At 37.7% G+C, this 27,065-nt stretch overlaps 3 protein-coding genes and 1 pseudogene across 4 annotated transcripts in view; 2 read left to right on the forward strand and 2 right to left on the reverse strand.

The window, feature by feature from the left end:
• Nucleotides 1-27,065, reverse strand: part of LOC131299194 (flavonoid 3'-monooxygenase-like) — a 78,332-nt gene that overhangs the window by 40,026 nt on the left and 11,241 nt on the right. The gene's annotated exons all lie outside the window — the stretch shown is intronic.
• Nucleotides 1,330-13,516, forward strand: LOC131299191 (uncharacterized). Of its 2 annotated transcripts, none has more exons than XM_058324803.1 (9): nt 1,330-1,485; nt 3,569-3,950; nt 4,149-6,490; nt 6,585-6,715; nt 9,009-10,385; nt 11,060-11,108; nt 11,200-11,447; nt 11,594-11,758; nt 12,915-13,516. In XM_058324803.1, the coding sequence occupies exons 2-9, from the start codon at nt 3,764-3,766 to the stop codon at nt 13,147-13,149; spliced, it is 4,734 nt and encodes a 1,577-aa protein (XP_058180786.1). In that variant the 5' UTR covers nt 1,330-1,485; nt 3,569-3,763; the 3' UTR covers nt 13,150-13,516. The 2 variants fall into 2 exon arrangements, with proteins under 2 accessions (XP_058180786.1, XP_058180785.1); XM_058324802.1 differs by having other exon boundaries at nt 1,334-1,485; nt 6,573-6,715.
• On the forward strand, nt 18,665-20,758 carry LOC131298680 (double-stranded RNA-binding protein 4-like). Its single transcript, XM_058324156.1, has 5 exons — nt 18,665-19,063; nt 19,774-19,984; nt 20,318-20,389; nt 20,482-20,522; nt 20,639-20,758. Exons 1-5 carry the CDS (start codon nt 18,713-18,715, stop codon nt 20,756-20,758), a joined length of 795 nt encoding a protein of 264 aa, XP_058180139.1. The 5' UTR covers nt 18,665-18,712.
• Nucleotides 22,058-22,747, reverse strand: LOC131299196 (expansin-A23-like; annotated as a pseudogene).

Here is a 27,065-nt window from a genome sequence, read left to right on the forward strand (position 1 = left end):
AGGGGAGATTTATTTTATTGATGAATCGTTGGTCTAATTCTTATAAATATCTCCCCTTATTTAATTTATAAGGGGAGACATTTATAGGACAAGAATTTCAATTAACATATATATATAAAATATAAGAGTCCAATTCCCATAAGGGATCCCGCACGGGGCTCCCCTTTTCCGGTCGAATTGAGACGATCCGAGTCGGTCAAAGTGATCAGAACGTAATTTTAAGGGTACCCGTTAGAAATCAGCAAAAAAAAATGATCGGAAAGGGCTTGATCCAAGCAGTTTTTTATTGAACAATTCAGTAAAAAACTATTCAGATCAAGCCCTTTCCAATCATTTTTTTTGTTGATTTTCTCGCGGGTACTCTTAAAATCACGTTCTGAACACATTAAGCGGCTCGAATCGTCATAATTCAATCGGAAAAGAGAAGTCCCACATGATAACCCGTGCGGGATCCCTCATTAGATATAAAGTGTATAATATAATATATATATGTCATGATATTTATAAGTAAATACAAATAAAGATATGAGTATTTACAAAAATCTTGAAGTTTCATTAAAGAGAAAGGGAAACTAATTCTTTTTTACATTATACAAATGTAATGGCTTAAAAAAAAAATTTAAATTTTTCCTAAAACTTCATCAAAACTTAGTATTGGTTAGTTTGAAGATAAAAGTAATTTTATATTAAATTATATTTTGAAATGGCTTAAGCAAAATTGTTGACTCAAGGGTAAAATGGGTAGTATTATAGATGAAATGGATGATGTCAGCAATTTCCTTCATACTTAGTGACGGTCAACTAACGGATAGAGGAATTTGAAGCACACAACTAAAGCAGAAGGGAGATAAGTACAATTTTAGAAACATGAGGGGAGGTATTTGTAATTATCAAAAACCTCAGGGAGGTAAGTGAAATTTGCCCAAAAAATTGGTCTTCTTCGTTTAACACATTTTGAGTATTTTAGTTTTGGTGGTGGGTGGAGAGAGAAATAGGATAATAATTGAAGAGAAGAATAATGAGTGGAGAGAGATAGAGAGAGAAATAAAATTAATAATTAAAGAAATAGAGAAATGATTGAAGAAAAATATAAGATAATGATTGAAAAATAAAGTAAATATGCTAATCGAACAAGGCCACCGGATGAGTAACTTCGAAAAATGTGGGCCCACAAAAATATTCTGCCACATGTCTCGTTCTCATTGCAAACGCCTCAAAACACCCGCCAACCAAGGCTTCGAGCCTCAGCCTCGAATCCGAACCAATAGCCTCGGTTTGCGAGCCTCAGCTTCAGACTCAGCCCTAGCTCGTTCAACAGTTCGTTGAAAATTTCGCACTATTTTTGATCACTTTCTCTCTCTGTCTCTCTCTCTCTGTGAGCTCGCGAGACCTCCCATTTCCCTCACCGATTCAAACCCTAGAAATCGACGAAAATCACTGAACGATTGTATCCGAGATTTCGCTGGTGGGTCCCACAACACCTGTGTAAGTTCACGCCTCTTTATCAATACTCACAAACCCTAATTTTATCTATCTACCCGCCATTCGTAGGCCAAGATCGAATTTTTGCTTGGGTTAAAGGTTTGCTTCGTCTGCCATGGTCGCATCTCAGCTTGTATCATTAGTCTGCTTGCGTCTTGGATGTTATACTTCAATTGTCGTCTCTCTCTCTCTCTCTCTCTCTCTCTATATATATATATATATATATATATATATCTGTGTGTGTGTGTGTCTATACAGATAAGATTAGTTGAATGACTCGGGTATGGTAGGCATTGGTTGGTTTTATGCCCATTCAGTGAGGGGCAAGAGTGCGTTTCATTTCACTTTGGAGTACTTTCTATATATGTAAGACTTGATTTGTACCCATCCATGGTAATTTTATTTTTTTGTTGCTATTGTTTGTGGCTTATTAAATGTGGGTTAGAGCATCTTCAAGGGAAGAAGCAAAATTTTACATCAAATGAGTACTTTCGTGACCTATGTGGCAGTGGCAAGTTGAAGTGTTATTATGCACTCCTAGGGACTCTTCAAATTTTGATTCTTTTATCACTTTTTTTTGGGAAAATTAGCCATAAGGATGGTAAAATAGTTTTCATTTAGTGGAAGGACGCCAACAAAATAGTTTTCGGTGGAGGTTTCAACTTTTTGAGTTTTTTAGTCATAAAGCCAAAATATGTTTAGGCACTTTCTTAGGGTTTTAGGGTGCACTTTCCTAGTATAGGGTTTTAGTGGGTGCACTTTCCTAGGGTACCCTACCGTTTTAGGTACTTTCATAGGCACATTTGTCCTTATGTTTGATTGCACATGGTGCTTGTCCTTGAGCTCAAAGAATGTAATATGAGGGATTTTTGGCCAAGTCTTTTTGTTTTTTTTTTTTTAAAACTCTAAAGGACCTCATTTGCCCATAAAATCAACACTTCACCAATAATAAGCATTAAATCTAATGAGGTGGCAATTTGAAGAGTGCTTTCTCTCTCTTCAAAGTTGAAGAGAGAGAGAGAGAGAGAGCTACACCAAGACAGTGTAGCAAGTTTGCTTTCTCCCTATGACAGTGTTTGTTTATGTGGCTCTTCAAATGTAGTTTAGTTTTTGTTTTGCTACTTCCCTTGGAGATTATTAAAAATCAGTTATGCAGGAATCTATCATGCCAGTAGAAGTTCCTTATTGGTGATTTACACTTGAAACTGGTTTTATGGCATTAATTTGCATAGAGTTTTTTATTCTTTTTTTTAGAAGTTCCTTTTAAGGGATAGAGGTGGTGGTTAAGTCAAAAGGGGAGGAGTGAGCAAAGCCTCGGAAATTATTTAAAATGTACAAGTTTTTTATCCTCTCTTCTGAGCCTCTGTGGCGGATGGAATGGGATTTGTGTTGTTTAAATTTGCATTCTATCCGTAGACATTCCTTCTTCTTCTTCATTTTTTTTTCTGTTCTCTATTTGGTTTAAAAGTTCCATTCAAGTTGAGGATATAAAATAGCTTGACCCGGGTCAGATTTAAAAGAAAATTGTAAATTTTTTTTGCTAAGTCAAAAAGCGTAGAGTAAGGGGCGATGAGGTGTAGCAACCCTCCTTTGAGTGTGACCAGAGTAATTCCAGACCCGTAGGGGATTCCAAAAGGGATCGAAGGGCCATAGCAACTACCGCCCCACTTGAGGCAAGCAGCCAGTAGGCGGGACCTAGAGAGCAGGGTCGGGGGCCGTCGTTAGTATGACTCGGACTTGTCACCTCTTCAGGCCCAAACCCTGCCAGAGTAACCCACTGCCCAGCAAGCTACCACCTCTGATGTTATGAACACAGTAATTATTTGTTAGTTCATTAGGTTCCTCCCTTTAGTAAAATTGTCTGAATCACATAGTCATTCATGTATCACCGAGTGCTTGGTTAGACATTTGAAGAATTTATTGTGTTATTTTTTTGAGAGAGAATAATAAAAGGTCTACTTAGTTTAAAAGTTTTTGTAATGCTTGAAGCGTCTGGAGTCTCTTGACATGACTTCTTGCCCGTAAGAGTCCTATTTTTCTATTGTTCAACTCAACATTTTTAGTTTCTTCTCCCATCATTATGCAGATTGAGGTTTTGAGGTTGGCAATTTGCTTCTTGGAGTGATGCTTAATCATCCACGGAGAAGTTTACTTTCATTATGTTAAAGCTTTCTCAAAATTAATTTCGGTTTGAGCCTCAATAACTGGATCTCGAATTGGAGTGATGATATGCTGACTTGTTCATCTGTTAAGTTCCTTAGTCGTTTGTGTTGAATTATCTATGCCTGGCAACGAAGCTGGAGACAGGGTCCACAATTTCTTTGCTCAAGACAACTTGTCCCAGGGCCAGCATCAATCACAGGCTGTTGACGGAAGTTGGCCGGGAAGTATCAATTTTAGGGCTGGAAGTCAAACACACAATGGTTTACCAAATTCCAATTCAAAAAACTACAATCTAGGGCTATCAGGTATTACTTGTTAGTATTTTGGCTTTCTATCTGAGTAGTTACAGATGCTTTGTAACGTTTTGATCAGTCATCCCATGGCAGCTGAACTATTTTGTGTGTGGTTCTTTTAGTTAAATGAAGAAGGTTTAATACCAATTGTTTAAAAATGAATTCTGCGCTTCTCATATGCAAATCACTATTTTCGTTGGGCTTAAACAGATATTGAGAGAGGACATAGCAGTTACTCTATTCCGGTGTCTCATGGAGGAAGGTTTACGCAGCCAGCAGTGAGGCCGGAGCTTGCTAAAAGTAGGCCTCAAAGTCAACATCCAAACTTGAATGGCTATATCCATGGACATCACATTTTACAGACGAGACAGAATGCGCCAAAATTTTTGGGAGTGGATTTAGAATCTCAGAACCGTAATATAACGCCAAAAGGCTTATCTATTTATGAATCCAAACAACGGGATGACCCTGAAAATCATACAACTTTAGTTAGGTCGGAATCATGTGAATCGCCGGTTAGTTTTGATTTTTTTGGTAGCCAACAACAGATGAACAGACAACAAACTGGCATTATGCAATCTTTACCACCACATCAATCTGGGTTTAATGACATGCAGCTGCTGCAACAACAGGGTATGTTGAGGAAAATGCAAGAGCTTCAGAGGCAGCAACAGATTCAACAACTAGAAGCAATCAGACAGAGTACACCGAACCAGATTTCCTCCATCACAGAGCAGGTATCTGGCAGCAATTCACCTACCCTAATAAATGGCACTCCCGTCGCTCAAATTACTGAAGCATCAAATTATCCTTGGGCTTCTCCGGCAGTTAATGGATTTGGATTTTCGCCGGAGCAAGGTCAGTCACTGAGCTTAATGGGTTCATTTCCTCAACAAAGGGTTGATCAATCTCCATATGGGGTTCCTGGTTCTAGTTCTAGGGGCACTTCGATGCAGTATTCTCATGTCCCATCAGATAAGCCTCCAACTCGGCAAATGACAATGTTCAGCAATTCTTTTCCAAGTAATCAGTTCGCTGGATTCTCAGGTCAGGTTAATATGCAGGATGGGTCTTTGGATTCTAGACATGGATTTCTTGGGGAAAATTTGTTGAGTCATTCTTACGATCAGGGTCTAGATAGTGGGATGAATTCGGAAACAATGCACGGAAAAATTGGAAATCAGGTTTCTTCTTTGCATAATGTGGCTTCCCTAGATCCTACTGAAGAGAAGATTTTGTTTGGGGATGACAATACATGGGATGCCTTTGGAGGTAGCGCGATCATGGGGCTTGGAGGTTCTAATTTGTTGAACGGTACAGGATTTTCGGATGGATTTCCTTCTTTACAAAGTGGGAGTTGGAGTGCTCTGATGCAGTCTGCTGTTGCAGAAACTAGTAGCAATGACATTGGGCTCCATGAAGAGTGGAGTGGTCTGAGTTCTCACAATACTAATGTTACGACTTCCCTCCCTAATGATGCCAATGTCAACAATAGCTATCAGGGTTTCCCAGGATTGCAGCAATCTGGACATAGATTTTCATATGAACATAGTGAGAGGCTGCAGAGGAATTCTTCTCATCGATCAATTCAGCAATCCTCAGAAGAAGGAAGTAAATTGTTAAGTCGTGGTCCTCTACAAAAACCACTTGCTGAAGGGATTCAGATTTATGGAAATGCTGCTCATTCTGTAGATGCAGAAATGAATGCCAAGAACGTTTCGGGTTCTTGGCCCAACCAACAGAAAGTTTCCTCTTTCAACTCTGGCCAGCAACAGAGTAAGCCGAATGGTCACAACGTTGGTGAGGCTGTAACAGCTAGTCGTGATGCATTGTCAATACAGCATGGGAATGAGAACAAATTGCAACATTTGCAGAGTAGTGATTGTGGTGGTCATTTGTGGAAAGCTGATTCAGGTCCGGATTCCAGCATTGGATTGGAGCATGCAGTGTTTTCCAGAGAGGACTCAAGTTTAAATAATCTTGCTGCGATAGCATATTCTAGCACTGCAACATCCAGCCAGGAAAACACCCAGCATTTTAGTTACTGGAAACATGCTGATTCTTCACTGAAAAGCAAAGGACCTGCGGAATCAGGGAAATTCCATCATCATCATAGCAAGGGCCCTCAGGTTTTGGAGTTGTCCATAAAGAAATCTGATAAGGATTCAGTTAAAATGCACGAGACAGAGAAGTGTGATAGAAAAGAGAATTCTAGCGACAGCCGTAGCTCCAACATATGCCAGCACACTACCACTAGTGATGTAAGGGAAGGTAATTGGTCAGATGGAATTGAGTCTCAGAATTTTCCTGGAGGCAAGGAGAAGTCGTCTGGTCAAGCTGGCCGAAGAACTCCTGGTCATCGAAAATTTCAGCACCATCCACTGGGAAACGTGGATGAAGATGTTGAACCTTCTTGTGGAATGGAACATGCTAGCCACTCGCAGACCATGTCCCAGCTGATTCCTAGTGCATCATACGGTCCCAATCAGGGTTATTTTGGGCACTCCAATTTTTTTGGTCATTTCCCCAAAACTTCCTCTGAAACGGAAAAGGTGAATTTGTGTGTTATTTGTTCTTTTTAATGTATTCTAGTTCTTATTGCAGCTAGAATTTAAAAAATTACTTAGTCTACAGTTGCATTCCCAGGATATACAAAGAAACAAAAATGGGGCAGATGACACACCTTCCAGAAGAACTCTTCCAGGTTTTGCACCTTCTTCTGCTCCCTTCGACAGATCTGTTAGGATACATGAACAAAGCAAGGCTACTCAATCAAGGTAGTTAATCAGTAAATTTTTATTTCTTTTCTAGAGTAACTGTGATGTCAATTCATTTTTTACGACAACGGAGAATTGCTAATATTAATCTGGAGATTTCAGGGCTTATTGTTTTGCTTGGGTAATATGGTGGTTGGTTTATTACATGGTGCAATTAATTATTTTGTGCATAATATAGCAGTTAAGGCATTGTTACTTTGCAAACTCGAACTCCTAGATAGGCTTTTGAATATGGCTTCTCTGCCATTGGGGGTGAAACTGCAGGGGATGCAGTTCACCCCTTTGCATCCCAATATCGGCCCTGATTCATAATCCAAGCTTTTCATATTTTAGATCTTGTTAATTAGTTCAATTAGACATCTCTAAGTACATAATCCGAAAAAATCATGTACTTATAGATGCCTGATTAAAATGGTTTTCGGTGACGACAAGCATCTCGACGAAATCTAAGTATGAATGGTTTGGATTATTATATTGATGCTGATATTGGGACGCAAAGGGGTGAACTGCACCCCCTACAGTTTCAACCCCAATGGCAGAGAAGTCATGTTCAAGCTTTTTGGGTGCATGTTCAATCACTCATGTCCCTACCCCTGGGGAAAGTTTGCTGTACTTAGAAAATGCTTTGAATCTTATTTGGGGTAATTTGCACATGTTTGATGTTGCTGACCAAGTGGGTTGTGAATACGATAAAACTACATTGAACAAAGGTGTATTTATTGCAGCAAGACTTGATGGGTTGAGATATAATAAACTGCCTCCTTGCTCACATTCAAAAGTATTACCCATAGTGGAAAAGGTCTAGAACTTTGGGTTAAGCAGGATAGTACTTGAATGAATTTGGGTTAAGTACTACTTTTAGTGCTTTACTCTGTTTGTGGTACAGGTTCTGCGGGTGGAACTTGGATGCTATATCTATCCCAATGCTTCTTTGGTGTATGCTATATGGTTGGAGGTTTTGAGAATTCATGTATCTTAGGTTGTACTTATTTTTTTTTGGTTAAGTTAATTCATTAAGAACCAAACAAACCACAAAGAAACAGACCAAAGGGCATACCCTTGAAATCCTACAAAACATAGACCAAAACCAGAACTCTAAGGAAAAGGACTATCATAGGAACATGAAAACAGAAACATTCCCACAAACTCCAGAAAACTACCACATTAAGACATCAAAAAGACAAAATATCACGCCCTAATAATTTCATTGGAAATTTCCCAAAATTGAGCCTAAGCTTTATTCCCTTCATTACCTGCAATTTGTCTCCATGCTGTCATGCAAGGTCTATATAAGTAGCAATCTTGGCTAGAAGTCCATCCTCTTCAAGCCTTTTGTGTTGGAAATCTTCCCGTGAAGTCTAAAGACTAATTTTTTTCGAGGCCTTACCTCTACCAAACTGGCATGCCCACACCAAGTCAGAATCCAGATATTAGGAGTTCTATCAGAGCCTCATTTACTTAGCACCATTTGCCAAACTTGAGATGAAAAATCACAAGCAAAGAACAGTTGTGTTTCTTCGTTTTGTTCGTCTTTTCTGAAATTTTTGTTAGATTTGCATAATATTTTTTGGATTAATCATCCGTCTCGACGAGAGTAGTCTACACTAAAGACGAAAAAAAATACCAAACTGCTGTCTTTTTTTATCTAAAGTGTTGTCTTATATGAATTTTTACCAACATCGACCCCCTTTTTTTTTTTTATACTTTTCTGATTTCTCTCGTCGAGACAAATGATTAATCCCAAAAATTACGACAAAAAGTTACGAAAAGTAAAAAACTACCAAAAAAAAGTTTGCAAGAACGGAGAGCCTTAGACTTCAGGATCTGAGGAGCTCAAAGCATCCCATGCTGTTTTTAAGATGTACTATTCTTCTCATGCAAAGCAATGTCATGTATATTCTTTTGTTGTACTTGTTCAGATTCATAGTTCGTATTCATTTCATGGACATTGGACACGACGAATATTAATTGATGCATGTTTTTAGGGCATTGAGTTATGCTTTCTAACATGTCGTTTGTATTTGTTTTGTTTTTCTGATAAATGGTAAAATCTTTAAGAAAAGGCATTAGGGGATATCACCCATTATGAAAGATGGCCAAGGGAAAAAAGGCCCTAAAAATCATGAAACACCCGAAAGAAACATGTCAAGGAAATGGGAACATGCGGTACGCCATGAATTGGCAACTTTGACTGGTCTGGTTTAGTTTTCAAATGTTAATGTTTCCCTTTCTCGCCCGTATAGTGTTCAGATGTTGTTATTTGCATTTGAAAGCTCATAAATGTCCACTGCAGTCAAAATATGCTTGAGCTTCTTCACAAGGTGGATGAATCCCAGGAACGCGGTAGTTCTGATGGATCTGTGGGTCCCCTTCGGCAAAATCAGTCTTCTTCTCAAGGTTTTAGTTTACAACTTGCACCTCCATCACAAAGGCTGCCCATCCAAAACCATGCATTACCTTCTCATAGCTCTGAACCGACAAACAGTTCTCAAACTTTGTTTTGCATCACTCCTGAGATGAGAGAAAAGGGTCATACATGGCTGGCTTCTGATGAAGATCAAGTGCAATCTTTGCCTTTTCCCCTTGAAACATCTCAAGGAGAATTCAAGTTTAGTGGAATTGGAATGCCAGGACCAACTAGAATCACTGAAAATCACAAGTTCTATCAGAATAGGTTGCAGCCCAGTCACTCAAGTAATTATGTGTTATCAAATTCATCCACACCGCAGGATCAAGAGGATCGAATTTCGCGAAAAGTAGTGAATGGACCATCCGAGTATGGCTTAAATTCCACGGAGTTGCAAGGTTTTGTTTGTCAACCTGAAAAGGAAAGCCTTCGTCAGCTAGTATCTTCCGGGAACCCTGAATTGGCTGACAGGATGACTGCATCCCAAGGGAAAGAATCTGGTGTCAATAATCAGTCTGACTCCTCTCCTTCAGATTCTGCTTCAACTCAGAGAGATATCGAAGCCTTTGGTCGTTCCTTGAAGCCGAATGGTCTTTCGCATCAAAATTACTCCTTATTGCAGCAAATGCAGGCCATGAATAGTACAGAGGTTGAACCAAGTAATAAGAGCTTGAAGAGATTAAAAAGAGCAGATAGTGGGCTGGGATCTGGAGACTCAAAAATGCTAAGCTTTTGGGGAGATGGAAATGCAGCTTCTCAACTTGGGAGTAATGTACCTTCTCAGGATGTACTTCCCCTTGGTCGGAAGGATTCTGAAAATTACTCTCTTAGTAATAGTGCAGCATCTGTTAAAGCTGAACATTCTCTGATTAGTCCCCAGATGGCGCCTTCCTGGTTTAATCAGTTTGGAACCTTTAAAAATGGGCAGATGTTGCCTATGTACAATGCACGAAAAGATGGCACCGCAAATAATGTGGAACAACCGTTCGCATTTGGGAAGTATTCTGACAATTTGCTTGCATCTAAGTCATTAGAGCTAGTTAATGATGCTGCTGATTCAAATCAGGTAGGCAAGATCTGGCAAAGTTCAACACCCACTTCTGTAGCGATTGAGCATTTTTCTTCCGGCCAGTCACTTGTTCAGAATGTCGCTGATCAGAGTTTGGTCGTCGTAAGTCCAAAGAAGCGGAAAAGTGCTACATCAGAGCTTCTTGCTTGGCACAAAGAAGTGACAGAGGGTTCCAATAGTCTTCTGACCATAAGGTCATTATCTAATCAGCTGTACCACATGTCATTTAATGTTCCCCTTCCCCTCCTGTCTTGTTATTTGCAACGCAAGGATCAAATTTTCATTTCGGTGTGTTCTGGTTCGGCAAGAATAGAAACAGAAACATTTCGATACGGAAACGTTTCTAGAGGACAAGGGAATTGACAATATGAGGAATTTAAACATGTATTAAAACTTATCTAACTGCGTAGAAGCCTAGTAAGTGATAATCAAACATATGTAGATTCGTAAATCAGTTCACTTGTTCATGAAAAAGAACAACTGTAAGATCAAAAAGTAAGAGGTACCATGAAACTAAATTTCATAGGTATTGTTAAAATAAATATGGAGTTCTTATGGACACAAGTTGTTTTGCTATGTTGCATTATTGCTTTGATGTTTTTGGCTATATTTTGTCATCTCTTGTCGCAAAAACTCGAATTCCATTATTCCACTGGTGTTTTGTTTTGGTCTCTTTGGAAACAGAAATGTTTTGGCTTTTTTGATGGAAACAAATGGAAATTTTTTCCTTGTTGCCATTATGTCTTCTTTGACATGGTATATCAATGCCGCCACTGAATGGACTAAAGTTTTCTTTTTTCAGCATTGTGTTCCCTGCAATAATTCTGATTGATTAGTTTGTTTAATGTTGGTTTGTTATTTCTCGCAGCTTGGCAGAAGTTGATTGGGCCAAAGCAACTAACCGGATAATTGACAAGGTTTGGTGATCCCTTACTTGATGCTTTATGTATTTTGTTCGAGTCCTCCTATACTTTTCATTGTTCCTTAAGGCTTCATTTGAAATGACAGGTGGAAGTTGAAGCTGACATAATTGATGATGGACAACTGGTGCTTAGACCTAGGAGACGGCTTATCTTGACAACACAGCTAATGCAGCAATTGTTTCTTCCTCCCCCAGCAGCTATTCTCTCTGCAAATGCCAGTTCAAAGTATGAGACTATGGCTTATTTTGTCGCTAGACGAGCATTAGGGGATGCATGCAGCTTAAATTCTTGCTCTGGAAGGGATTCTTGTGTGCCTCTTGGCAGATCAAAACTGTAAGAATCTTCTATTTGTGTTATGTGAAAATGTGGAATTTGTCAGTCCTTGTCCATGCTAGATCATGTTTTTTAATAGTTGTAGTTCCAGCAGAGGGTTATCATCCTGTCCATAATTATATTTTTCTGTGAAAATTGCCATGTAGAATTGGTGATCAGAGTCTTTCTGAAGTTGTGGCAGACGTCGATGGTAAGTCTAGTGGTTTGCATGACAAGTGTAAACTATCTGAGAGAATTTGTTGTCAGCATCTTTCTAAAGTTGTGGAAGCCTTCATTGATAGAGCGAGGAAGCTAGAAAATGAATTCATGAGGTAACCGTCCAGATCTAAAAGTTGTGCTATTCTTCGATATTTAAAATCTATTGGTCGCTGACATCTTGAATTTGGCTATTCTAGTGAGTTGCTTGACCATTACTTGGCCTCGTTATAATTTAGTATATTTCAATTTGGGTATTCTGCAGTCCAATGTTTGAGTGGTCATTGTTGGTTTTTCAATCATATTGTGTTGCGTCTAACATAAAATTATGCTTGTCAAATTAAGAAAGTTATGGCACTTGATGAAGAAATGGATTAAGGATTTCTCTTGCCAATGTTAAATAGTTGAGATTAGACTTTGGGGAGTGCATTGCTTCTCTTCTTTCACCTACCCCCACACGGAAAGGTGTACTTAAGATATTTGAGGTTTTGATATCAGTCCTAGCTGTATAAGAAGAATGAAAAGAGTACAATTTTAGAGGGGAACATGGATTGGAAAAAATAATACCAAGTAACGTCTTCATTTCTATTTTGATTTTGCTTTCTTGACTGTGCTTACGGCAATTTTGGACCATGAAATCCCTTATCTGGCTGGAGGAGTTGGGAAGCGTTGGCTCTTACCTTAAGGCCTTGGGTGATTGTCGGTATGTAAAATTGGGGGATTTGAAGGCGTAAGAGAGATGTAATGCCATGGATGTACTATGGGATGTGAAATACTTGGTACAAGGGATCAGGTGACTATATTCTATATTTCTATGGGTCCAGATATACTATGTACAAGGGAGCAGTCATGGCGATTGAATGGGAAAAGAGTTATACCATGGTTTGGTGGCTATGATATCACATCTGGTCCCTCTTATATATCTGTCTCTGTTTGCCCAAACGGCCACATCACTAGGGCACAACAAAAACACAAAGGCCCTACATGTAAAAAATCGTCCATCCCTTATATCCACCCTATATACTTCCAACGAACAGGACTTGAAATCTTTCTTTGAATTGATCATTACCTCTGCAGAACCAAGTTTGGCAACAATCTAAACTGTAATCATAGTAACTAAAGTTGTAATGTCTATAATAGTCCATGCTTTCCCTCATTCTATAATATCTCTATTTTCAGAAATCTCGAGTTTCTTTATGTTGATTGCTGCTGTGTTATTATATGGCATCTAGTCATTCATCTCCTTGTTTCAAATGCTTTCATATGGTGCAGTTTGGACAAGAGAGCATCAATATTAGATTTGAGACTTGAAACCCAAGAAATTGAGAAGTTCTCCATAATCAATCGATTTGCTAAGTTCCATGGCCGGGGACAAGCTGACGTGACCGACACCTCGTCTTCTTCGGATACAGCTGCGAATGCTCACAGACCTTTCCCCCAGAGATACGTCACTGCAGTTCCAGTGCCTCGAAATCTCCCTGAAAGGGTACAATGTCTCTCTCTTTGATCTTTAATTAATTTATTGGGCCCCTCCTTGGCACTGCACCAAAGCCCTAGAACATACAAAGCCGAATTTGCAAGCAAAGAGAGGATACTAAAATTTCTCTCCTTTGAAGGAATGGAGGCCTTCTGAATCTCTGATGTAGTATTCAACAATGTAGGCCATTGTTTTCTTTTTTTGAGAAATATAAGTTCAGTCCTTTGTAAATCTCTGCGAAATTTAAAAAGATGGTTGGGGTGCCCCGTCAATTTTGCAGTAAATGGGCAGAATATTCTTTAGAATTGCAGTCTGATATACTGAAGATGTGCACAAGCAAAATATTTCCCTCTGATGTATACAAGTTTGTATCTATTTTCTTGTGGGTTTCCCTTCATGATCATGGTTTTGGATTCACAGATTGAAAGGTCAGTTTCTTTTGTCCAACGTCCAACCTACTTTTGCTTCTCAAAAAAAAAAAAAAAAAGAAAAGAAAAGAAGAGAAAAGCCTTCTTTCGGAGATATTCTGGTGGTTTTATTTTGTTGTGTTCTGTAAACCTTGTCGGAAATCACTCAAAATGGAAAGGAAAAAGTTGTTCTCCCTCCGTCCCCTTTTTTTAGAGTTCACTATTCTATTTTGTGTTGTATTTTAATAAGTATCTATTTTGTAAAGTTAGTGGGTAAAAACCGGTATATTTTCTACTTTTCCCTAAAAGTATACTCCTATTTCATTTTGAAAAATTAGTGGGTAAAAATATATTGATTATGTCTCCAAGCATCGAACTTTGTAACTTTTAAAGTGTAATGACGATGTTTCTTTAATAAGTTGAAGTTACGAAGTGAGACATTTTGAAAGGAACGGAGGGAGTAGCAGATTATGTGAAATGAAAGAGGAGGTCAATTTGGTGTCATGGCAAATCATGGGATATGCTTTGATATGAGTTGAGAAAACCGGAGTGGGACAGCCGGATGCCATGCCCTCTGTTCGGGCCTTATTCTGAGCTTGAAAATGTGATTCATACTGTTCATTTTATAGGGTCTTGTTCTGAGTTTAAAAATGTGATTCATACTGTTCATTTTATAGAGCTCGATGCGTGTAAGAATTCAATCCCATTAAAGCATTGACAACTAACAAGCGAATCAGGAACAAGAACTATGAATTAAAAATAAAATATAACTAGTGAGAGAATCTTGTTTTTCTTCGGTGCACATATGATTTAAATTAGGAAATTATAATGTCACTTCTCGAATTTATAATACCACTCTCAAAGGGGAGTGCAGTTATCAATTTGAAGAGTGGCATTATCAATTCCTATATGAAATTAATTGATTTTGCCACTCTCTGAGGAGTGACATTATAAATTTGGAGAGGCATTATCAATGCCCATAAATTATGCTGCTGAATCTACGTTTATTTAATTTCACCACTCCTTCCTTCGGATCTCTTCCACGTAATATCCTAATGGCTTCTAAATACTCGATCTGACTTCTCTGCCTTTTGATCATTTGCTAACCCAAACTCCTCAAATTCTGTACATCACTTTCATCTGCGATCCCCATTTTGAAAATTATCTTTTCAAATTAATACTTGCTTGTTTAACTATTCTCTGTTCTTTTTTCCCCCTCCCAAGAAAACCACCCTAGCTCGGGAATCTCTAATCATCTGCGTTCAGTTGTTGAGAATGTTGTGCAGAAAATGAATTTTCAGGAAAAGTAGAGTGAGGTGAAGCATAGGAAGATGAAATTTATTTTTGTGTGTGTGTTCTTTTGACTAGAAATCTTACAGGAAAACTAAAATTCATTTCTTTTGACAAGACCTATTTTGAAGGAAAGTGTTTCTTAGTAAGAAAGTTGAAGTTGTGGGTTCTATAACTTTTTTGGTAACTGATCACACATAGAATTAATGGAAAGGTAATTTTCCTATCATTTCGCATGCTTTCCATGCAATTGAACGAGACCTTAGGTTTCACTTCATTCGTGATTCCCATTTTGAAAATTATCTTTTCAAATTATTGTGTATTAATTCTCTGTTATTTTTTTTCTTGCTAATAAAAGTTATAAGACCACCCCTGTCTTGGGAATCGATGAGTATCTTTAGTTTTCTTTTTCAAGCTGTGGGAGGATACAAGTATAAGAATTACATAAAATTGAAAAAACTCCACAATCACTAGAAGCCTAATCCAACTACCAGTCACATTAGGGGAAGAAATAATTTCAACAAATGCAAATAAAAGAACACTCACACGTAAGTGGGAAGATTCAAACTTTTAACATTCTAGTGAAGATGTAAGAGCCCTGACCAACTGAGTCACAGTTGGTTATCTTTAGGTTCACTTTGAGGATGTACATTCTCGATGTTATCTTCTTATTCTATGGGTTGGTTAGTGACAGACACATGATTTATACTTTGCGGTGGCTTGAATCACACATGTATTCCAGCCTCTATAATACTCCCTCCGTCCCTAAATAAGTGTCCGGCGCGCAAAACTAAGCTTTACAAAACAGGCATATTTTTTATTAAAAAAATTAATTTTTTTTCCACAATCTAATAGAACTCATTGCTATCTATTGATTTGTGAAAAAAAATTAATTTTTTTAACGAAACAAATGCATTTTTTTGAACGCCTAGTTTTGCGCGCCGGACACTTATTTAGGGACGGAGGGAGTAATATTTTCATTCTCATACAAGAAGACATACATGTGTGAAAAATAGATTCCATTAGGATATATTATTAATTTCTAGGTTTCAAGAGATACGAAATTGTGTATATATACGATGAGCTATTTTCATTTAAAATTATTCATACAGACCCAAAATCAGTTGATGACTTGGAATTTGAGGAGTTTTTCTTAGATTAAAAATTTTGGGATTTTTCTCCCTGTCAAGTGACTTGTAGAGGGCCATTTCTATAAAATAATTTACCCCAAAAAACGAACTTTATGTTCGATGTAGTAATTAATACCTTGTGCATACAAGTTCACGCTTCTATTGTCATGCAATTACCCAAAACAAAAAGAAGAGGGGAACTTAGCCGTGAATAGCTCCGCGCAATGTCACCGGTCCATTTCGGCAATCAACGATTAAGATACGTTTTTAAACTATTACGGGTAAAAAATATTTCTTATCGTTAATAATTTGTCTTTAATCTAAATTGTCCAAAACACTTTTTAAACGGCCAAGACTGGCCACCGTAAACTTTATTTACGAGAGGCCGGTTAAAGAGAAGAAACTACCGGAACTATTCAGATGTTTTGGGAACAAAGTCAATTCCCTTTCTGTACTCTTTTTTTGATAATGGGCTCACAATTTTTACATGCCTATCAGTTAAAACTCTCTCTCTCTCTCTCTCTCTCTCTCTCTCTCTCTCTCTCTCTCTCTCTCTCTCTCCTTCCTTTGTTTGTAGCTTCTTGGTAAGCTCACAAACAGAGGCTTCGTGATTTGTTTGTAGTTTCTTGCCAAGGGACGTTGGTTGGTGCAATTTTTATTAATTTGCTCCACTAAAATGACTCCTCCTCAATATATATCCAAAAACGGTAAGTTTTTATTTACTACCCCCACAAACTTTCTTCTCTCATTACTAGGATTTGAACTTTCTTGTGTTAAAAATTCCAACGTTCACATTTCATTAGGCAGTTACTAGAAATAACGTTCCTGAAAGTGTTCGTGAAACAGAGGGAATAAGATCTTTTTTTTCTGATAGAAATGCGATGCATATGCATTTTTAAAGAGTAGGGATTCATTGGACTAAAGAATGGTAACTTTTTTTTTTTTGAGATTAATCTTGCCGCTAGAGATGGTCAATAATAGTAGCCGACCCCAATTGATTGGGAATTAAGGCTCAGTTTGGTTTGGTTAGACTGTCAATAATAAATCGTTTTGTCGCAGCCCATTGATCTTTGCAATACCAAAACGCGTGGTGTATCCGTGCGGGAGCATCTCCTCTCCATACTCCTCAGTACTCTTATTTTATGAGCCAACTCCCGGCACACAACTATGATCCGAACCATCCTCTCGTAGAACAAGTGGAAAATAACATATATGCCTGCAAAAAGCCGGTTTGATCGGATGTCAATAGACATAAGAACAATTTGCGTTTTGTTACGTAAAATGAACGGCAAACACATTTTAAACTTAAACCTTATAATTTGCTTATTAAAAATGCAACTTATTGACATATCCTTTGATATCTGATCCAACTGAGACATGTTCTTTATCACAAAGTCCTGCTAAATGAACCGTTCGGATATTGTTTGTAGGCCCCAAAAAATCTGAATACAGAGGGGTTTTGACCGATGGGTTACGGAGAGAAGCCGACCCCGTTCCATACCTATCCTAACAAAATTTTCCATTTGAGAGAAAGAAGCTATGCTGCAAAAGTGTAAACAGTCCCAGATTGCATGATAGAGCCTTTGAGAGCTGGTTTGGTGACAATATGCTTTGTAATTTAGGATGGATGTGCAGTGGGAGAGTGTGGGACTCGTTACACATGGTAAAATTTTCTGAGCATTAGTCCATTCATGAGTTAATGTGTATTAGGCTAGTGGCCCAATGCTGCTGAGTGGGTGCAAAGAGGCCGATCCGGCCGTTCATCTCAGCACAGACGGCTCGGATCGAGTTTGAGCGCATACAAATTTGAATCGTCCGTTGCTCAGTTAAGATCCGAGCCGTCAATTGCTCGGTGTTGCTTGGCAGCAACATCCCCCAGAAGGACACCAAACCAAATCAAACAGAGCTTTTTAAGTCCCCCCCATCAATTGGGCCCTTAAGGCGAAAAGTGGGAATATCAGATTAGGCCCTAATTGGACTTTTGTCATATAAACTCCTCAAACCTGATGAGAGGGACTTATAACTTGGAATTTTAAGTTATCTATTGGGTTCTGAATAATTTGCTAAATCAGATAGAACGCAAAGGAGATGAGATCATAAGCCTTAATTGAATATACATGAGAGGCTTTTCAGATACAATCTTGGCCTTCGAAATGCAAATTTTCCGTTCTTTTCGGTCTCGTGATTTTATCTTACTTTCCTCGTTACTTGTTGCTGGCTTTCGGGTTGTGAGAAAATATAAGACATGTCACACATGGGTTCTTATTGGGTCTGATTGGAAGTTGATAATTAATAGAAGAACTACGTGGACTTGAAAGAAGTACATGAGCCTTACTAAGACATTTTTCCATGAGTGGAAGCAAGACTCATTATGAATCTTGAATTCAAGTTGGCAGAGTACTTTTAGAGAACCATGCTTTTAGAGTACTTTTGGAAGTTCTGCTTTTAGAGTAACTTTGGAAGTTCTACTTTCTGTCAAGGAAATGGACGGCGAATAGATGAAATCGAAGATGTATATGGTTCTTACTACTACAGGCATTGGATTCAACAACATATGCGTGTGGTTGTCTGGTACGAAACAGTCTTAGCGACATTCACTTCATCGATGAATCAGACTAGCCAACTAATTATAGCAGCTCATTCTCTACACCAGACACGTTGTTCTTTATATTTCTTCGCTCTTGTTTGCTATTACAATTGCAAAAATTTCTTTCCTTTGATAGTGGCTCAAAATTGAAAAGTCAGCTTGCTTTTCATTTGTATAGCATGAGGCTCACTGTATTTGTCATACAAATAGATTGCCTTTCTGATTCTTTTCTCGTTGATGACAAGAACTTATGCCTAGTTTGTTTAGACCTCCCAGATCACTTGATGCATAAGAACCAATTACAAGAACACACTCAGAAATTAGGCTTACCGGCTCCAGTTTATCAAAGTACCAACGAAGGATTTCCTCATGCACCAAAGTTCAGATCAGCCGTGTTGGTTGATGGGAAAGAGTATGTGTCTAAGCAAATGTACTCGCATAAAAAGGAAGCCGAGCAGGAGGTGGCGAAATATGCATTTGATTGCATAATGAGAAGGATAAAGGACGAAAGATGCAAGCTTATTCATCAGGTTTGTGTTTGATTTCTCATAAAACTTAGGTATCAGTTCAACTTAATTGGCTTTCGTGGCGAGCCTATTTGTACTATGATTGCTCTTTCATGGGGTATTGCTCGCGAAAGCTCAGTTCTCTGTTTTGCTACTTTTACCCTTTTGAGTCTAGTTGCATTATAATTGATCCGCACCTTCCCTCTGCGTTGCCATTCAGTACTAAGGCCCCGTTTACTTAGTTTGCTTATCTAGATTAAAGCATCTGATTTGAATATAGATCTATAGGCACCAAATCATCCACATTTGGTTGGGATACTGCAGGTTTTTTATTTCTATGAAGTAAATCTGGTGACTTTTCTGCACATCTAAATAGCTGAGGTTATTTTGTAACATTTGCAAGCTATAACGGCAAATCATAAACTAGGCAATTGGCGTGTAGAATAATGAGTTGAATGTGAAGTTTTTTTTGTTGTTGGTATTAAAGTTGAATTCAAAGTTTGGAAGGAATAGATAGTACTTGCGTCACGAATTTATATTAGGTGAAAATCCTAAATTCTTAATCGCCAGTGAGCTAGCAAATGTGTCCTGTGATCATTACCATACTTGCTAGAATTATGATTGTAGCTTATTCAATTTCTTCATTAAAATGATGTTCCGGTTCGTTTGCGTGTTTGCTTGTTTCTAGCTATTTGGCAGATACTATTTTATGGAATCCTCTTTGGTTTTGACAGGACACCGTCTTCTGCAAGTCTATACTGCTTGAATTTGCTACCAAGATGAACTTGACTCCTCCCATATATACAACTCCCCCGTCAGAAAATCCGCAACCAGTTTTTGTCTCTTCATTGGTTTTTGATGGTAAAACCTATACCGGTGAAGTGGCCAAAAGCAAAAAAGTGGCTGAGCAGCTGGCAGCGCGTTCTGCCATTCAATCACTTCTCGGTATTACCCTAAAAAAGGCTTATTTTGAAACGTTTTCACTCATCTTTTCCAACTCGGCTTATTTTCGCTTTTTAGGGATCATTTTCTAGTTTTTCGTCAGATGAATCGAAAAAGAAAAAAGTTTATGGAAACGCGCGCTCGAAAATAGTTCAGAAACAAGGGGGGGGGGGGAAGCCATAAAAGCTATTAACCAAAGAAATACTGTAGAGACAACAAACTTAAGCCATTTTGCATAATGTAGGCCAGATTCATGTTATTATTCCATAGATTGGCATGCCCAATAATCTCTCTATCTCTCTCTGATCGTCGAAAAATTTGGAGTCTGTTTTGCAGGATCTGATGCCAAAACTGTTGTAAGTGATATGATAAAGGCGAAGAGAAAACTTCATGACTCATTGGATAGAGGTATAATCTATACCTGTTCATGAAGGTGCATTTGGTTGAATTGTACAAAATAGTAACTAACAAGTTTAATTAAAATGGTTCCTTCATTTCAGATGGCTCTTCTTCTCAACAGCGAACCGCTAACACTCTGCGGGTAATGCATGCATGCTCTCTCTCTTAAGAATTTCATCATAAACCTGGACATGGAACTTTATGTCGTCGAAACTAATAAGTATCTATATATTTTTTCCCCCTCTTTTGTCGCTATAGGATCCAGCTGTTGGCTTCAACTCCGAAGGGAAAACTAATTTACCTAGCTGTCTTGCGAAACGCAGACTTGAATTAATCAAGCATGGGGAACAAAAGAGGGTGCGCATTATTCGCAATTAGCTAGTCGCGCGTTTAGCATTCAGTAACGTACGTGCATGTTACGAATATTGTAGTACTTAATTGGATCATGGATTTGTAGGGATAAACATGCATCTCAAGGAATGATATCAATTATTGATTGTGCACTCAGGGCTAGTAATTTACAGTAGTAGTATTTAGTAATTCGAAGAAGTGTGTTTGGATCATGAATGAATTTATGGGCAAAATTTTCAAGGAATATTGATGGTAAAGGATAATTAAGTATATTACCGTATAATATTACGCAAATCACTATTCACTTTAGATTTCCAATTTACCATCTTCTTCTTCTTTCGGTAATGAAGACCTAGTTCTTGTCTTTCCGCGATCTTTCTTCTTCATTGGTGCCGTGTCCTCCTGTTTTTCTTGAATTTTTTTTTTCCAATCTTCTCCTGCGGCCCAGCCCATACCCCCAATAATTGGGGACTGTATGAATTCTGCTATTGTTATTGTTGTTGTGTGATGTGGTAATGAAAACTTTTTTCCAGGGCTTCCATGGTGTGTTTGACAAAAAAATGAACAGTAAGACATTCCAAACATTCCCGTGGAAGCAGGGACTTTGCTGTGCAGCATCCGAACTGTTTATCTCGACAATCAATAGTCCATATTTAATTGAAATTTTCTGGGGTCCGAAAAAGTTTCATTTAAATCTGAACAATCCAAAACACATTTGGACGGTTGAGATTGCACAGTACACCCCCGGTTCCCATTCCTGTAATGCGTAAAAAGCCCAAACAAGTTTGCTTGAATGTGGTTAGATATATTGAAGCTTATACGAAATGAAGCAGAGCATTACAATCAGTTACCAAAGTCAAACCAGATACTCTCTTCGTTCCATTTTATTTGTCCATTTTCGTTATTCGTGTCATTCTTTAACTGCTAGCAATCTATAATGTTTTTTAGAATTTTGAAAATTTTGTATTATAGACCTAATCGAAAATTATTAAACAAGATCCATATTGCATATTTTTGGAGATTCCTATTAAAAGATATAAACAATTGAAAACTAAAACGAACATAAAAAAAGGACACAAAAAGGGGGGCGGAGTATGAAAATTCTCTCCCTTTACACGGACCCGAGGTTCTATAGTGCACCTTCCGTATTACACGTGTAGTCCGGCCAATCCGGCCGTCCATTTCGGCAATGAACTGCTTGGATTTTCATTCAAACAATGGATGAGTAGGATTTGTAGAAGCTCAAATTATATCAAACCATTCATTGCCAATCGATGACTTGTGCGCCTTACAGGGTGCTTTGCAGGGCCTTCTTCCCCTCAAAAGTCTGTCCGAAATTTCAAAACGGAGGAACAACATTATCCGACTCCACTGTCCTCCCATCGCTAGTGGTCACCTGAAACGACACCCCTGCCCCTTCAGAGGCGTCGACGTAAACCAATTCTGCCCCCAATTCCTCTGCATGGGAATCCAATTCGTCCTCCTCGATCCCTTCACCCTCACGGCAACGACGTCGCCAACTCCTCCCACGTTACAAATCAACACGAGAATGAAATTCGGATTCCCTCTCGGATTCATGTAAAACCTCATTTCCCCCTGCTTAACGCACGAGATCCTCCGGTAAGAGACCGGGACGACTCCGGCCTTGTAGTAGGCGATTCGGAGGAACATTGGTAAAGTGAGGTCGAAGTGCTTCTGGGGAGGGTTGCACCATACGTCTACTGTTTTTGAGTAGTTTGGTGGGCAGAAATTGGTGGCGGTGATTTTGATTGAGACGGCGGGTTTTTTCACCACTGGAGGTCGTTTGCGCAGTAAATCTCGAAACAAGTACCGCACGCGGCGCCGTTGTTGAAAAGGGCTGTGCTTAGGGCTGCTGTTTGGAGGCCGTAACCTTGATCAGTTGATTGTGTCTCCATATCCACAAGCTCCCTCTGCACAAAACAAATAATAAGAAGGTATTTTCACTATTTTGTGGGCATAATGGAAACATGCATGATGCATGGTATCACCATTGAATTGAAGAAATATTATTTGAAAAGTTTTATGTATAAAATATAAAAGATGAACTTATTGATGTCGTTCATATGAACTTTTTTTTTTATCGTCAAAAAAAATATTAAAATATAAACTTGATATGGGTAAATCAAGAAAAGAGAGAAAAAGTTCATACGAATTGTTAAGATACTGTGAAAAAATTCACAGATATTTTCAATGCTATACGATTACAGATAGTAATAGACATAGAGATTAACATATACTACATAATCTTGTGGATTCATATTAGTTTTTCAAACAGGTTTGGTGTTTGATTCTGTAACGACCCTGATTTTTGGTAAATAAAAATTTCGTTAAATATTTGAATTTTATTTAAATTACTTGGATTGCTTTTGAAATTCCTTTTTAGTTTCTAATAATCCTTCATAATTAGGTTTGAGACTCCTAAATTATATTTCTTGGCTAAAGATTCTATTTGGCAAGTATAGTTAGATTCTAACCAATTAGTTGGAGAAACCTAACCCTAGATGAACCTTTACCCATTGGACAATAAAAGTTAGGAAAACTTTTATCCATTGTACAATATGAAACCTAGATTTTCCACCTAAGGTACCATTCTAGATTTATTAAGGTACACATATAAGATTATTCCTATATACTTCATAGATTATTATAAGCATAGTCATCTCAAGTATTATTCTAGTATATAATACCTCATTCCTTTAACCGTTGGTCAATACATGCTAGGGTAAACTTTACCCCTTGGATAATAAGGTTAGTCTACCAACAAGTATTAGGATTTTATTAAATAGTCATTTCCTAGATTTTCCATGTGATTATATATATATTTTAAATATGTATATGTACCTTATAAATCTATTGCCCTAGATTTTCTAAAGATATTGTTATATATAAATATGTGTACTAAAGTACTCTAATATAATAATGTAATAGGAACATGTGCTTATTAGATTAGTTTATTAGAAAATCTCGACCTTATAATTTTTTATTGGATACTTGAAAATTCTATTAGATTACATAGTACCTTGTGTACTTCTATATATACTTGGACATATATAGATATATGTACCTTATACGATATTTTACTAGATTTCCTAGGTACACAAATAACCTTATAAAGTTATTTTTCCTAGATTTGCTATGTACACCTAAATTATATATAGGTACATGTACCTCATAGTCATTATTATATTTCTAAAGGAATCTTAGACCATACTCCTAACATTTGCCCATTGGATAATAAATACTAGGAAAATTTTTACCCCATGGATAATAGAAAACCTAGACTTGCCATTGACCTCCAAAAATATTGTACTAAGATTTTTAGGTACACATATATGGTTATATATAGATATGAGTACTTCTTAGCTTATTTTATTTCTAGGAATCTTGACCATATCTTCTCTAGATATTTCTAGGTACTTATATGTAGATATATGTACCTCATAGATTATTTTAGGCATGCCTATATATGTCTAAAGGACATATAGATTTTCTAGGAAAGTCTTAACCATTGGTTAATAACTACTAGGGAAAGTTTTATCCCTTAGGTAATAAAAAGATAGTCATGCCAATAAAATATTTAGACTAGATTTCCTATGTACTTAAATATACTTAAATATGCATAGTTATATATGTATAGGTACCTTGTACTAGTGAAAGATATGGAGAGATATGGGGAAGATTGGGAGAGTACCTTGTTATGATTTACTTATGCATTTCTTTAAGTCAAATCTATCCACCATTGTCCTTTTATACATAACTTACTAGACCAAATCTTGAACCATCCCTTCCTTCCTTCATCAAATCTTCCTAAAATCTACCCAAAGTACAAAATCTAGTCTTCCATTGATGGTTACTTGTACACTACCCTTCAACCTACCCATCAAGCCATGCCTTGACATGACAAAAGGAAGAAAAAAAAAATCAAAGATATGAGAGAGAGAGAGAGAGATTCGGGTGAGGGAGAGGAGAGAGGGAGCTTTAGCATATAAATAGCAAGCTCATTACAAGTCATTTTCACACCTTCACTGTTTGCTCTCACTTCTCTCTAGAATTTTTAAACTTTTTTAGTTCCAAAGTTCAAGTTTCTTTAAGTTTCTTGAAGTTCTTGAGAGCTACCACCAAACAACCTCCAAAAACCACCCCTAGATCTTTAAAGTAGTCTAGTTTAGTTAGCAAAGTTGTTTCTAGGAAGAGAAAACCCATCTCTCTTCCTTTAGAAGCACTTCGGAGCCGTTACGCCGCCGATTTGCAAAACCGACGACTAACTCTCAAAATCGACCAATTGTCAAGAAGTAAGGTAGAGTCCCTTTGTCCACTAATTTTACGTATAACATAGAACCATATGTTGGAAAGTATAACGTAGAATCTTTTTATACCCTATCTTTAAGTATATAAGATTATCTATCGCCTATGAGGTTTGAAATGCATGATAGTTAGTAAACTTATTCGCGCTAATGGAAGTATGAGCATGTTGGAATAATCGACTTCTACTCTAATAAACATGTATTGTTTTAAATTTTCCACAAAGGAAGAAGGAACGGTTTTTCAAAAGACAAGACTTTATCATTGATAGAAGTATTAATATTTGGGCAAATTTTTGTAGTCATCCCTCTAGTTTTACGGTTGTCTCATTTTCGTCCCTCTAATTTCAATTGTCTCAATTTCGTCCCTGTAGTTTGTTTTACGTTCCAAATTGGTAAAATCGTTAACACCGTTAACGAAACTGACGGAAAAAATATAATTGAAAAATTAAGTGCTCCAATTTTCATTCCGATTGAATCGGTGCGAAGATCTTATTTTTTTGATCATTTTATCATAGATGGTTGTAAATTTTTTTTGGCTCTAAAGCCTTTTAACGAGCACCCGAAGACTCCTTATTTAGTTTCAGGGCTCTCTTAGGGTGCTCATTGAAATGCCTTAGAGCCAAAAATTCATTATGACTATTTAAGATAAAATGATCAGAAAAATAAGATCTTCGCACCAGTTCATCCGGATTGAAAATTAGAGCACTTAATTTTTTAATCATATTTTTTTCGTTAGTTTTATTAACGGTGTTAACGATTTTACCAATTTGGAACGTAAAACAAACTACAGGGACGAAATTGAGACTATTGAAACTAGAGGGACGAAATTGAGACAACCGTAAAACTAAAGAGACGACTACGAAAATATGCCCTTAATATTTTAATCTTTAGATGGTTATGTGCATGTGTTATGAATTATTTGTATTACTTGTCTTGTTGTAAAGTATAAGTGATTTTCACTTCAAAGGCGTTCGTACATGTGGCGTTATGCTTCAAGTAGTGGTTTGAGTATGATTAGTAATATAGAGTTGGATGATCTTGCTAGTTTACTTTCAAGATTACAATGAATGATTTATGATTACGTATGTGAAAAGTCCTACCGCGGAGCCGTTGCATGAATACGAGACACAAAAATCGAGAAAGTAGAAACATGACACCTAAGGTGTGGTTAATGAAAAGATGTGTTTTGAAAAGGTGAAATATTTTGGAAATCGCAATGTGGCCGGACGTGGTAGCCCATTGTGTAGTGTGTGTTTTGTGTGCCAATGAGAACCTGGAGCAGCGGAACCATTATGCGAATACCGGGAAACTCGGAGCGGTGGAACCGAGGTAGGGTGTGTTGCTTGGTTACCGCGGAGAGGTGCCAATGCCAATTATGTGCCAATGGGAACCTCGAAGTGGCGGTACCATTGTGCGGATACTCGGGAACCCGGAGCAGCAGAACCGAGGTTGGGTGTGTAAAAAAATGATTTTGAAAATGTTGATTTGGAAAATGAAAAGTGGAAAATGGAGACACAGTTTACGAGATATTGCGTAGGAGAAACTCAAAAATCACGGACACCAATGTTAGTTGAATAGTGAATGTGGATGTGTCATTATTAATTGTTTTGTTAAATACGCAAGTACTATGTGGATCTCACTGATTCTATGCCATATTATGTGTAAGTTATGAGTTAGCGGGTATGAGATTATTCTTCTGAGCTTTCATAGCTCATGGTGTTACCTTTGGAGACCCTGACATATTATACTGGTGGCGACGCTGGTATAATGTGTCAGACTTTGTAAATGAACAGGGAGAACTCTACACCTTGGAGACTTTCAGAGCCGAGGAGTTGGCTAGGATGGAGGAGCAGGCGGAGCAGTAGATAGGAACCCTAGTTTCCCCTCCTTTTGTTGAATAAAAGTACTATTGTGAGAATTATGATGTAATATTGAGCCAGACTCTATTTAGATTTTCAATGAAAATATCTATTTAACGTTTCCAAAATTTGGGGCGTTACAGATTCTTT

This window comes from Rhododendron vialii, chromosome 8a (assembly GCF_030253575.1).
Source record: "Rhododendron vialii isolate Sample 1 chromosome 8a, ASM3025357v1".
NCBI classification, from domain to species: domain Eukaryota; kingdom Viridiplantae; phylum Streptophyta; class Magnoliopsida; order Ericales; family Ericaceae; genus Rhododendron; species Rhododendron vialii.

What these genes read in the sequence shown, in the direction of transcription:
- LOC131299191 (XM_058324802.1), top strand. Translation starts at nt 3,764, where the DNA reads ATGCCTGGCAACGAAGCTGGAGACAGGGTCCACAATTTCTTTGCTCAA. An exon ending in CTAACCGGATAATTGACAAG is followed by an intron (nt 11,109 to 11,199) that starts GTTTGGTGATCC and finishes TTGAAATGACAG; the next exon opens with GTGGAAGTTGAAGCTGACAT. An exon ending in CCTCTTGGCAGATCAAAACT is followed by an intron (nt 11,448 to 11,593) that starts GTAAGAATCTTC and finishes ATTGCCATGTAG; the next exon opens with AATTGGTGATCAGAGTCTTT.
- LOC131298680 (XM_058324156.1), top strand. Translation starts at nt 18,713, where the DNA reads ATGAGGCTCACTGTATTTGTCATACAAATAGATTGCCTTTCTGATTCT. An exon ending in TCATGACTCATTGGATAGAG is followed by an intron (nt 20,390 to 20,481) that starts GTATAATCTATA and finishes CCTTCATTTCAG; the next exon opens with ATGGCTCTTCTTCTCAACAG. An exon ending in GAACCGCTAACACTCTGCGG is followed by an intron (nt 20,523 to 20,638) that starts GTAATGCATGCA and finishes TTGTCGCTATAG; the next exon opens with GATCCAGCTGTTGGCTTCAA.